The sequence below is a fragment of the Micrasema longulum genome, unplaced genomic scaffold (assembly GCF_059751315.1).
Source record: "Micrasema longulum isolate JH-2025_06_02 unplaced genomic scaffold, ASM5975131v1 h1tg002907l, whole genome shotgun sequence".
Lineage (NCBI taxonomy): Eukaryota > Metazoa > Arthropoda > Insecta > Trichoptera > Brachycentridae > Micrasema > Micrasema longulum.
Window position 1 is genome coordinate 1 of NW_028280026.1, and position 13,403 is coordinate 13,403.

Below are 13,403 nucleotides of genomic sequence, written 5' to 3' on the forward strand. Positions count from 1 at the left end.
CGAGGAGCCAGGGTTTGCTGCCGTTAAGGCTGAACCGGGGACTGGCGATGAAGAAAGAGATATTCTCCAGGCTGGGGAAGGGGCGCCACGACCCCGCAGCAGCGAGGAGCCAGGGTTTGCTGCCGTGAAGGCTGAACCGGGGACCAGTACTGACCGGCCTAGGATAACCAGCGATATAATTACAAACATGAAGGTGGATATTGATTACCCTGACATTAAACAAGAATGTTCGGGTTCCTCTCGTTACAATAAAACAGCCTCAAGTAAGTAATACTCCCTTCCACATTATCTGTGGACTTTGGATGATGGTATGCAGAGGACTTAAACTCCTTTTGTAAAATTTACAACAAACTTTTCTAAACCGTAGACCTTGTTTTTTCAAGCCAATATTTTTTTCTGTTTTCGTTCTTAAAACATTAATGATGAGTTTTCGTGACATTAATTTTTTTTTAAATACCACTCTTAAGATGAAATTACATTTGACACAAAACTAAAAGAACAGGATTTGTTTTTAAACCAATGCAAGTTGTTGATGTTTTTTAAGTTAAAGAGCTGAAACCTTTATTTATGCGGGTGAGATTAATCTAATTGAATTATTTCACCTACATACTAGACTAGGCAACGCCTGAAAATCTTATTTTTCAATTTCTATACATCTTCATAGACCAGGTGGATTTATAAACAATATTTTGAGTTTGTCCGAATTTTTGTAGACAAGGACTGGATTCAACTCCCTAGGCAGCTGTTTATATTAACATATTGCAACAAAGATAAACAACATTTAAGAGAAGGTAATTTAGAAGTCTAGGCATCTACAGGGCTTATGACCTGTCAATGGCTGGTTTAAGTGGCCACTTTACACACTGTATAACATTCTGCCCATATTTGAACATCTGTGGTACAGTGTGTAAAGTGGCCACTCAAACCAGCCATTGACAGGTCATAAGCCCTGTAGATGCCTAGACTTCTGTATTACCTTCTCTTAAATGTTCTTCATCTCTGTTGTAATGTGTTAATTTAAACAGCTCCCAAGGGAGTTGAATCCAGTCCTTGTCTACACAAATTTGGACAAACTCAAAATATTGTCAATGAAAGTTGATTTCAACTTGATCCCGGGGAAAAATCTAGTAATAAAATTAATCAAATGCAACGTTTCCCGAAAAATCATACTTTTTGTCAATTTTCTCCCTTGACTTTTAATTTTAGAAATATTTCAATATTTTTTTATATTTATTTATTTTGTAAAAACTCTTCACAATATGAGTATTAAAAAAATGGTTTGTACATACATTATTAATAATAACGTTTCTACTTCTTAAATAGAGTGAAAACTCGTGTTTAGAGGGTAGTATACATATTTGTATTACATTTTTTTTTAGATTTAAATGCTACTATCTAAAACAGATTCCTTGAAATTAGATATTATATTCTAAAAAATTGACAATTTTCCACGGTATGGAAGTGATTTGATTCTTGATCATTTTACATATTCCGCTTGTTTTTTATAATATTTAAAGAGGTTTCAACATTGTTTTTGTTTCAGGTTTACAAGCGCCACATCGATATTTTGCCTGTCCGGACTGTCAATATGAATGTTCACAGAGGAGTAGTTTGAAATCCCACATGTTAACGCATGCTGAAGAGAAACCATTCTCATGCCCAGAGTGCCAATTCAAATGTTCGCAAAAAATACTCTTTAAATCACACATGCAAACTCATACTCATAGGGAAACATTTTCATGCTCTCAGTGCCTGTATAAATCTTCACGGCGATATGATTTGAAATCGCACATGTTAACTCATACTGGCGAGAAACCATTTTCATGCTCAAAGTGCCAATTTAATTTTTCACGGAAAAGTAATTTGAAATCACACATGTTAACCCATACTGGTGAGAAACCGTTCTCATGCTCAGAGTGCCCATCAAAATTTTCACAGAAAGCTCATTTGAAATCACACATGTTAACTCATACCGGTGAAAAACCATTTTCATGCTCAGAATGCCAATTTAAATGTTCTCTTAAATCTGCTTTAAAAATACATATCTTAAATCATACTGGTGAGAAATCATTCTCATGCTCAGAGTGCCAATTCAAATGTTCACAGAGAAGTAATTTAAAATCACACATGTTAACTCATACCGGTGAAAAGCCATTCTCATGCTCAGAGTGCCAATCAAAATTCTCACAGAAAATTCATTTGAAATCGCATATGTCTACTCATACCGGTGAAAAACCATTTTCGTGTTCAGAGTGTCAATTTAAATGTTCTCTGAAATCTATTTTAAAAAGACACATTTTAACTCACACCAGTGAGAAATCATTCTCATGCTTAGAGTGCCAATTTAAATGTTCACAGAGAAGTAATTTGAAATCGCATATGGTTACTCATACCGGTGATAAACCGTTCTCATGCTCAGAGTGCCAATCAAAATTTTCACAGAAAAGTATTTTGAAATCACATATGTTAACTCATACCGGTGAAAAACCATTCTCATGCTCAGAGTGCCAATCAAAGTTTTCACAGAAAACTAATTTAAAATTACACGTGTTAACGCATACCGGTGAAAAACCATTCGCATGCTCAGAGTGCCAATATAAATGTTTTCAGAAAACTAATTTGAAATCACATATATTAACTCATACTGGTGAGAAACCATTCTCATGTTCAGAGTGTAAATTCAAGTGTTCACAGAGGGGTTCTTTGAAATTACACATGTTAACTCATACCGGTGAGAAACCATTCTCGTGTTCAGAGTGCCAATTCAAATGTTCACAGAGAGGTTCTTTAAAATTACATATGTTTACTCATACTGGGGAAAAACCATTCTCATGCTCAAAGTGTCTATTTATATGTTCACAGAGAAGTTCTTTACAAAGTCACATGTTAACTCATACCGGTGAGAAACCATTCTCATGCTCAGATTGTCGATTAAAATTTTCACGAAAAAGTCATTTGATGAGACACATGTTCACTCATACTGGGGAGAAACCATTCTCATGCCCAAAGTGCCAATTTAGATGTTCACAAAAAGGTTCTTTGAAATCACACATTTTGACGCATACTGGAGAGTAACCATTCTCGTGCTCAGAGTGTCAATTCAAATATTCTCTCGAAGGTTCTATAAAATTATTTCATACTGAAGAGAAACCGTGTTTTTTGTATAGTGGCAATTTTATTGCTATTCGTTTTATCACAGTTTTAACTTTTTAGTTAATGTAATCTATTTTTATATCTCATTTTAAAGTTTTTTTAGACCAATACCCGGCTTTGCTGCTCTCGCGACATTGTTAGACTCGAATGGTTTTTAAGAAGGTTTTGTTGTACCTTTTCCTATCGACTGGGGATGTATTTCGTTTGATTATTTTAAAGTCTTTTTTCTCCTAATTTATACTAAGCCTTAACATATTTTTTAATTTTCCAAGATTCTCAACAGCACAGAATCTGAAATTCCATCAACTTTGTATTGCAATATTTGAGTTTGTCCAAATGTTCATAGACAAAAGACCGGATTTCACCCCCTCGGGGGTCATTAAGATAAACAAATTACAACAGGGATGGAGAATACCTTAAATAAGGGAATATGGTAGTCAAGGCATTTACAGGGCTTACGGCCTGTCATTGGCTGGTTTAAGTGGCCACTTTACACACTGTGTAATATTCACCATTTTGCCTATGTTTGAACATCCATATTTCTTCAATTCCTCCATCTGTTGATTTTAGTGAAGTCAAAGAGCTGAAACCTTTATTGTTGTGAAGAGATTCATTTGACTGAATTATTTCACATACTAGGCAACGCCTGAAAACAATTTTTCAATTTTTAAACTTCTTCTTGGACCAGTTGGTTTCATTACAATATTTGAGTTTGTCCAAATGTTCATAGACAAAAGACTGGATTTCACCCCCTAAGATTAACAAATCTTTTGTCTATGAACATGGTTGCTATTGGGTAAAGGAGTTTTTCTAAGCTTCAACTGATAAAAACTTATTTACGATCGACAATATCTCAACCTAGATTGACAAACTTGCCATCTTTGTCAATCGAAAACGAAATTTCGGAAGACAAATATTTAAATAAAAGATTTCGTCGATAAAAAGGCTAGGAATGTACAATTTTATTAGTTTTTTTTTAATTAATAGTTATTTCATTATAAAACTTGCCCTTTTTTGTATGGGTTTAAAGGGGTGGAAGATAGGGGGTGCCGTAGAAATCCCGCTCAGGGCGCTGGTAGTGGCCCTGTGTCTGAGGATGGTGATCACGCCTGACTCTAGACATGGCTCGTCTGTGGACAGTCTCCCTCCATCTGCAACGGTCTTGCGCTCTTCTATAAGCATTCGTCAGTGATGATTCTGATAATTCAGTGACTGTGCCACTCCATCTTGTCGGTTGACGTCCACGCGACCTGGTCCCTTCGACACTTCCCAGGAGAATAGTTTTCTCCAAACTTTCAGAGTTTTCCCTGGAAATATGCCCAAAGAACTGCAGGATTATTTTCTCGCACATGGATGTACACATTTTAACATGTATATTCCTTCGATTCTTTCATCTGTTGATTATGTTACGACATGCTATGTTTTACCACAAAAAAATATATTCTGACTGGACTATAAAAAAAAACGTACTTTTATTAGGCAAACGTTAAAAAATATATACACTCACAAACTGTACATCTTGTTTTATTTCACAAAATGGCAGACAGTAAAATAATCGAATTCTTAAATAATGTTATTTGTGAATTCATTACTAACACATGAAATGTGATCCCACCCAATTCCCATTTAATCCCAGCAGCATTTTGACACTTGCAAACGACACAACACAATATATTTTAAATTAAATCGGCAGTTGCGTACTAAGCGATGACTACAGAGTAACTATAATAATTCAAGATACTCTAATAGGGATCTGATACTAAGTGAAGGGGTCAACACTGTTCTGGCATCGAGACAACACTATTACGTAGGCAGAAAGGTCCATAACCTTTTGCCAGAATCGTGGAAAGACGGGAGTGTTGTCTAGTTGCGGAAGGTGTTGACCTCGCTCTTTTGTGACATTGGTCGTAGGGAGTCAGAAAAGTTGATGCATGCCACGGATTGGAGATTCTTACTGAATCTCGAAAATAAAATATAAAAAATAAGGAATGATTTTAAAAATATATATTTATAGATGACAACCATAAAGTTTCGCATAAATAAATTGTCTTATGTTTTTATGAATGTATGTATGTGTATGCGCATGGGTGTATGCACGTGTGTGTGTGTATGTACATGTGTATAATATGTGTAAATATATATATATATATGTTTGTATGAATGTGTTTGTCTGTATGTAAGTATATGTATCAAAATGTGTATACGAATAAGTTTATATTTCGTTTGTCTGTGCTCTATATTAATTTGTTAACTATTATAATATATTAAAATGTAATTGCCTAGCTTGGAACGGGGTATGTACCCTTGTTAGCTGGGCAAAGTGAACAAGGAATTGTATTTGATGAAGAGTGTAAATAAATAAATTAAATAAAATAAAAACTAATGGCCAAACCGTGAAACTAGTGATTTATGAGTAGTTTAGTCGGCTTCGGTTTGATGCGCGTACAGTTTCTGGGCTATTATATTTTTTTATTACCAGTACATATTTGCTGACGACACTTGTGTCTTGTACGCTGACAGAGATATTACAAATGTTTAGAAAAAGATTTAAAAATACAGTAAGGTGATTTTGAACGAAAGTATAAAACTAATTATTCAAGTTTATTATATAAATAAAACACGAGTGATACTTTAATCAACAAATTTGGAATATCCAGTGACCGGTTTCATCGCTTTGGCGACATCTTCGAGACTGGTATTTTTACTACTATACAAAATAGAGGTAAGGATAGATAATTCAAAATTCATCATTATCATCATTTTTACATTTTACATTTTTTTTTTGCACCACAACAGGCCAGGAGGCCTAAATACAGTGGTGAATTACATCACAGAGCACCCAGGCTTGAGAAAAATCATATTTTAATTTTTGTGTTCTCACCGGGAATCGAACCCGGAACCTCCCGTGCGTGAGTCAAGCGTCTTGGCCACTACACCACGGAGGCCGCCATTCCCTTTCCGCACCAAATGGTGCATAGGGCACTGAATTGACCATTTATGTTACATGAAGGTAAGGTGATCAGTCTTACGCTTCAGATACCAGTCCAGGGACTATTCAAGTGTGAAAACACCCCTTTAAATAAATATTTCGTATCAAGCATGTCGGGAATCGAACCTGAGACCTCTTGCATGGTAGACTAATACGCTGATCATTACACCGCGAGGCCGACGAAATTCAAAATTATATGAAAGTAAATTAAATAAAGTACCAAAGTGTATAAATACATTAAACTCCTTAGTAAAGATACCAGTCTCGAAGATGACGCGAAAGCAGTGAAACCGGTGACTGGATTTTCCAAATTTGTGGATTGAAGTATCACACGTCATTTATTCATATAATAAATTACAATTAACTTCCATCAAGAATTTTCACTTACAAACTTAAATGTTTTAATTATTCTTGGATGGCGCTTTTATATTTTTTTATTGAAAAACTCTATTTTTACGTTAATTAACATATTGATAAGATTAAGAAAGGGTCTCTGAGATGGTTTGGTCACGTAGAACGAATGGACGACGAGAGAATGGTAAAACAAGTATATATGGCAAAAATGAACGGCAACGTTAGACGAGGACGACCAAGGAAGACGTGGCATGATCAGATAAACCAAAATCTTAAGTCTGGTCATGTCAAAAGCAGACGGAACCGAAGGGCATGTATGACAAGATGTATGAATGGGGAAGAGGCTAGGAGTGTATGCCAGGATAGACGTGTGTGGCGGTCCATTCTCTCTGCCTACCCCTACGGGGAAATGGCGTGATGGTAGTAGTAGTAGTAGTAGTAGTATTTTTACGTTTATTTTAAATAGAAATTTTATAAACTTGGTTTACTGAAACTGTACATTATATTGATTGTAACAAATACCATAACAATACAATTTAGGTCCTTGTAGTAAAATGGTGCACAAAACCAAAATTAAGATAAATATTTTTTGTGAATTATTCTACATTCATAAATATTACCTCTATCCGTAATTTTTGCGATTGTTTGTGAATTGTCCAGCACATTATATTTTATCTGTGGCTCTCCTGTCAACCGTAGGCAGCACCCGTTTCCATTTCATGAGCAATAATAACAGTAATTACAATATTATTGAACGATCAAACAAAGTTTTTACATTTCTATAAATCGCTGTGAAAGTAAGTTACAATTCCAGTGTGTTGAGTACAACTAAATATGAGGCCGCTAGCGTAGGAGAGGTCTAACACTATTTTTGTTTTTTTGACGATGTTTGAGTACGCCCAAATGCTTGCAGACTGGCTGGATTTCCTCCCTAGGGAGTTATTCATTTTTAAATTTATTTGAACAGAGAGGGAAAACGGAATATGGAAGTCTAGACATTTACAGGGCTTATGACCTGTTTTTTTTAATTTGATTTTAAAAGCATAATTATACATTTTTACAATTTAAAAAAAATTCACTTGTTATATTTTTACTAAAACTAAAATCCCACCAAGCCACTTTTTGTAGCTTGTTGGTGAAGATTATATTTGTACTGACTTAATAATATTATTTACATTTATAAAAACAATGAATAACATATAAAAATTAACAGCCGGAAAGATCAGAATAAACATGTTTATACAAATAATAATATATAAATTTATTTTTTAAATACTTTCAAAAATAAACTTGAGCGTGCCGATAGCAGCCCGACTTGGTTCCGTCATTTTCGGCAACTCCGCTGTCTGGGTATTTACTGATATCAATCCAGAATTTGTCTGCCGCTATAAAAAATGACTAAAAATATTGAGTGTGGAAGTCAACTGTTTTTAAGCAGAAAGGTGGTAATCGCTTACTAAAAAAACAATCTTTTATATTATCAGCCATAGAATTAAGAATACTCCAGAAGGAGCGTAGAATCATATTTGAATACATCGGACTGTGTCCAATAATCCCCTCACTATACCCCACTTTCGCCGCGCGCGTTCGTGATGTCGCCGCGTAATGTTGCACGATGGGAAAAAATATAATCGTAACACAAATGTAAGGTTTACAATTTACAGCAGGGATGGAGAATACCTTAAAAAAGGGAATATGGAAGGCATTTACAGGGCTTATGATCTGTCATTAGCTGGTTTAAGTGGCCACTTTACACATTATGTAACATCCGTATTTTTTCAATTCTTCCATCTGTTTATTTAAGTGAAGTTAAAGAGCCCATACTAGGCAACAACTGAAAAAAAAATCAAATTTTTAAACTTCTTCTTGGACCAGTTGGTTTCATTACAATATTTGAGTTTGTCCAAATGTTTGTAGACAATAGACTGGATTTCACCCCCTCGGGAGTCATTAAGATTAACAATTTACAACAGGGATGGAGAATACTATATTTAAACATAGGCAAAATGGTGAATGTTACACAGTGTGTAAAGTGGCCACTTAAACCAGCCAATGACAGGTCATAAGCCCTGTAAATGCCTAGACTTCCACATTCCCTTATTTAAGGTATTCTCCATTTCTGAAGTAATTTGTAATCTTTATGACTCCCGAGGGGGTAAAATCCAGTCTTTTGTCTACGAACATTTGGACAAACTCAAATATTGTAACAAATGTAAGGTAAAAAAAGGCAACCTGTAAATTTATCCAAAATTGTATTGTGCACGCGGAAAAGTAAAGGGTCATTTAATTAGAGTAATTTAATTAATGAACTTTGAACTTAAAATATAAAACAAATTTTATTTTACATAAAACGGATATTTTTACAACATGTCAAATAATATTTGATGTTTTAAAGATAATGTCGGTCAAATGTCCACGATAGAGTTGTTTAATCCGAGATTCAATTTTCATCAGTTCTCTCATTACATGAGCAGTTGGGTGAAAAATTTACTACCCTGGCAACACTAACGAAATGTCCATTTTCTTTTCTTCGACAATCTGACAGATAGAAAAATAATTCAATTTTTAAGTAATACGTTTGTTACATACACTTTCATTTGCTAATTACAATAAAATGTGATCCCATCCTGTTTCGTTAAGAGCCTAGCAGTATTTCTACACTATGAAAGAACACAACACGGCACAATTGAATTCAAATCAGGAGTTTCGTTCTGAGCGATGTCTACAAATAAACTAATGCGTCAAAACGTAAACCTACTCATTCTAGAATATTTTAGTCGCCTTCTGGTTTATGCTCGTATGCGGTTCTGGACTATTCTTAATTCTTTGTTCCCAGCATATTATAAGACACAATTCGATGATTTCAGATCAAAATGAATCATTAAGTTTTTGCTATAAGCATTATTATTTAATTTTTAAACTTCTTTTTTCAGAATATCTTAAAATCTATCAAAGTTTTATTTTGTTTCCATTCTTGAAACCAAAATATTATGGAAATCGCTTCGGTCTATATTAAGGCTGAACCGGGGACAGGCGATGTAGGAGATATTCTCCAGGCTGGGGAAGGCGCCATGTCGCCATGGGAGCCATGTCCCTCCAGCGGCGAGGAGCTGGGCGTCGCTACCCCGAAGGCTGAACCGGGGACTTCTGGTGAAGAGGGAGATCTCTGTACTGAGGAAGGCAAGGAGTCAGGCGCTGCTACCGTGAAGGCCGAACCGGGGACCAGTACTGATCGGCCTTGGAAAACCGGCGATATAATTACAAACATGATGGTGGATATTGAATATTCCGACATCAAACAAGAATGTTTGGATTCCTCTCGCAGAAATGAAACGACTTCGAGTAAGTTATACTTCCTTCCACACTATCCTCTCTGAGAAGCGCTTTTGGACTGTGGAGTATGTTATTCGGAGGACTTAAACTCCTATTGTATAATTCAACACCATCATCAGATCCTTGTATGAGCTCGGCGATGCTCGCCCAACATATATACCTCAGTGGCTGATGTTCAGTTCTTTCTCAAATTGGCTTTGCGTATGAGGATTGTAGATTGGATTTTTATTTATTTAACTTTTTGTACATGATGTTATTTGTACATTGGCGGGCTTATTGCCAGATGGCAATTTCTTCCAACCAACAAATAAAATAATAGTTTTATTTTTATAATTCAAGTTACAGAACATATTCAATAGAAAATAAAGATAAAAGCTAAAGATATAAAAAAATATAAATGAACGTATTTGTTTATAAATTACTTTAAATCAAAACTATTAATCAATGGGAAAAAGGAAAAAAGAGGAAAAAGGAAAGGACGAGAGATTAAGGAAGAGAAAGGAGATGTTTCTTCAGACGTGATTTAAATACAGATACCTACTGTAGTAACATCTTTGATGGTGGATGGGAGATGATTCCACAGTGGAGTTGCATGGACACTATATGAGTTGGAGAAGAAAAAGGAATTGTGGATGGGTATTAAGAGAGTGCCTTGAGAATTAGAACGAAGAAGTAAACCATTAACTAGATGCGGTGATAAAAATGCTATTGCCACTTTTTTAGCGATAACTATATGAAAATAGCGATAGGAAATATCAGGTTTTCACGTGGATCACAGAAAACATATTATTTTGTTTTCTATGAAAATATAAAAGCTGTCAATTTAATTTGAATGCGGAATTTTTTAATTGTTGCGACGTAGTAGGTACTGCCGGGCTGCTCAGGTTCCTAGTTCTCAAGGTAAAGCCGACAGCCAAAATATACAAATGGCAGTAAACATTCACGCGTAAACACCTAGCTTGGAACGAAATATGTAGTGTACACTTATGAGCTGAGCAAAATTTTAAATATGATAAACATATTTAAATAAGCATAAATTAATCAAATAAAAATTCAAAATCTCGATCCCGAGCGAAGCCGGTCAAAAATCTGGTAAAAGATAAATCTAATTGTAATTCTTCCTAAAAATCGTACTTTTTGCCAATTTCATCGACTTAAAAAAAAAAAACTCTTGTAAATTCTATAAACATTCGAGCTTTTAAATTTGTTGCAACAGAGAAGGAAAACATTTTCAAGAGAGGAATATGGGAGTCTAGGTATTTACAGGGCTAATGACCTGTCATTGGCTGGTTTAAGTGGCCACTCTTCCATCTGTTGACTTTTGTGAAGTAAAAGAGCTGAAACCTTTATCATGTGGGTGAGATTCATCCGGCTAAACCAGTTCACCTACTAGGCAACGCCTGAAAACATTTTCCCAATTTTTAATACGTCTTCTTTTACCAGGTAGTTAATTCAACAATGTTTTGAGTATGTCCAAATGCTTGCAGACTGGCTGGATGTTATGAACATAGGCAGAATGGTGAATGTTACTCAGTGTAAAGTGGCCACTTAAACATGTCATAAACCCTGTAAATGCCTAGACTTCCATATTCCCCTCTCACAAATGTTTTCCCTCTCTGTTGCAACAAATTTGAATATCAACAACTCCCTAGGGAGAAAATCCAGCCAGTCAGCAAGCATTTGGACAATTCAAGCTTTTGTTTATTTTTCAGGTTTCACCTGTTTATTTTAATATATAAAGTGGTTTCAACAGTAACATTGTTTTCGTTTCAGATTTACAAGCAAGACAACAATATTTTGCCTCTTCAGAGTGTCAATATAAATGTCCACGAAGAAATAGTTTAAAATCGCTCATTTCAACCCATACTAAAGAGAAACCATTCCCATGCCCAAAGTGCCCATTAAAATGTTCACGGAGAGACGCTTTGAACTCACACTTTTCGACTCATATCGCTGAGAAACCATTCTCATGCTCAGAGTGCCAATCAAGATTTTCTCAGAAAATTCATTTGAAAGCTCATATGTCAACTCACACCGGTGAAAAACCGTTCTCATGCTCCGAGTGCCAATTTAAATGTTCGATGAAAGGTATTCTAAAAATACACCTCCGTACTCACACTGGAGAGAAACCATTCTCATGTTCTGAATGCCAATTCAGATGTTCCCAGAAAGGCGCAATTAAATCACACATGTTAACTCATACTGGTGAAAAACCATTTTCATGCTCAGAGTGCCAATATAAATGTTCTCTGAAATGCGCTTTAAAAAGACACATGGTTTCTCATACTGGTGAGAAATCATTCTCATGCTCAGAGTGCCAATTTAAATGTTCTCTGAAAGGCACATTAAAAACACACATGTTAACTCACACCGGTGAAAAACCATTCTCATGCTCAGAGTGCCAATTCAAATGTTCACAAAAATGTTCTTTGAAATCACACATGTTAACACATACTGGTAAAAAACCATTCTCGTGCTCAGAGTGCCAATCAAATTTTTCTCAAAAAATTAATTTGAAAGCTCATATGTCAACTCATACCGGTGAAAAACCATTCTCATGCTCTCAGTGTCAATTTAAATGTTCTACGAAAGGTATTTTAAAAATTCACCTCCGCACTCATACCGGTGAGAAACCATTCTCATGCACTGAGTGCCAGTTAAAATTTTCACAAAAATGTTCTTTGAAATCACACATGTCGACACACACCGGTGTTAAACCATTCTCATGCTCAGAGTGCCAATCAAAATTTTCGCGAATAAGTCACTTGAAATCACACATGTTAACTCACACCGGTGAAAAACCATTCTCATGCTTTCAGTGCAAATTTAAATGTACTCAAAAAGGCGCACTTAAGTCGCACATATTAATTCACACCGGTGAGAAACCATTTTCATGCCCTGAGTGCCAGTTCAGATGTACGCAGAAAGGCGCGCTAAAATCGCACGTGTTAACTCATACCGGTGAAAAACCATTCTCTTGCTCAGAATGCCAATATAAATGTTCACGGAGAGATGCTTTGAAATCACACATGTCAACTCATACTGGCGGGAAACCACTATCTTTTAACAGAACAGGTTAAGAAACTACTGTCCATTAAAATCAAGCTTTGTCTTTGTGTTCATGACAGAAAGTTTTCAAATTAAATATTCTAGTTTGCCTACTAATACAAACGAAATGTGTATTTACTTGGTTCACCGTTATATACAAACACATTTATTTACATTTTATGAAAAATTGACTAAGAAGTTTTAAAATTTTAGATAATTATTTTCAGGCGTTGCCCAACATGTAAAATAATTCGATCAGTGGAATCTCTTCGCAACAATAAAGATTTTAGCTCTTTAACTTCGCTAAAATCAACAGACGGAAGAATTGAAAAAATGTGGATGCTTAAACAGGCAAAATGGTGAATTCAACAATGTTTTTAGTATGTCCAAATGCTTGCAGACTGGCTGGATTTCCTCCCTAGAGAGTTGTTCCTATTCAAATTTGCTGTAACAGAGAGGGAAAACACTTTTGAGAAGGGATAACGAAGTCTAGGCATTTACAGGGCTTATGACCAGCCATTGGCTG

At 35.4% G+C, this 13,403-nt stretch overlaps 2 protein-coding genes across 3 annotated transcripts; both read left to right on the forward strand.

Annotated features, from left to right (window-relative positions):
* The first annotated feature begins 6 nt into the window (after nt 1-6).
* On the forward strand, nt 7-4,668 carry LOC148271384 (uncharacterized). Its single transcript, XM_088241452.1, has 2 exons — nt 7-263; nt 1,544-4,668. The coding sequence occupies exons 1-2, from the start codon at nt 188-190 to the stop codon at nt 3,073-3,075; spliced, it is 1,608 nt and encodes a 535-aa protein (XP_088097578.1). The 5' UTR covers nt 7-187; the 3' UTR covers nt 3,076-4,668.
* Nucleotides 4,669-7,181: 2,513 nt separating this feature from the next.
* Nucleotides 7,182-13,000, forward strand: LOC148271385 (uncharacterized). Of its 2 annotated transcripts, none has more exons than XM_088241453.1 (3): nt 7,182-7,293; nt 9,430-9,838; nt 11,603-13,000. In XM_088241453.1, the coding sequence occupies exons 2-3, from the start codon at nt 9,487-9,489 to the stop codon at nt 12,907-12,909; spliced, it is 1,659 nt and encodes a 552-aa protein (XP_088097579.1). In that variant the 5' UTR covers nt 7,182-7,293; nt 9,430-9,486; the 3' UTR covers nt 12,910-13,000. The 2 variants fall into 2 exon arrangements, with proteins under 2 accessions (XP_088097579.1, XP_088097580.1); XM_088241454.1 differs by lacking the exon at nt 7,182-7,293 and adding an exon at nt 8,853-9,244.
* Nucleotides 13,001-13,403: the final 403 nt, after the last annotated feature.

What these genes read in the sequence shown, in the direction of transcription:
- LOC148271384 (XM_088241452.1), top strand. Translation starts at nt 188, where the DNA reads ATGAAGGTGGATATTGATTACCCTGACATTAAACAAGAATGTTCGGGT. An exon ending in TTACAATAAAACAGCCTCAA is followed by an intron (nt 264 to 1,543) that starts GTAAGTAATACT and finishes TTTTTGTTTCAG; the next exon opens with GTTTACAAGCGCCACATCGA.
- LOC148271385 (XM_088241453.1), top strand. Translation starts at nt 9,487, where the DNA reads ATGGAAATCGCTTCGGTCTATATTAAGGCTGAACCGGGGACAGGCGAT. An exon ending in CAGAAATGAAACGACTTCGA is followed by an intron (nt 9,839 to 11,602) that starts GTAAGTTATACT and finishes TTTTCGTTTCAG; the next exon opens with ATTTACAAGCAAGACAACAA.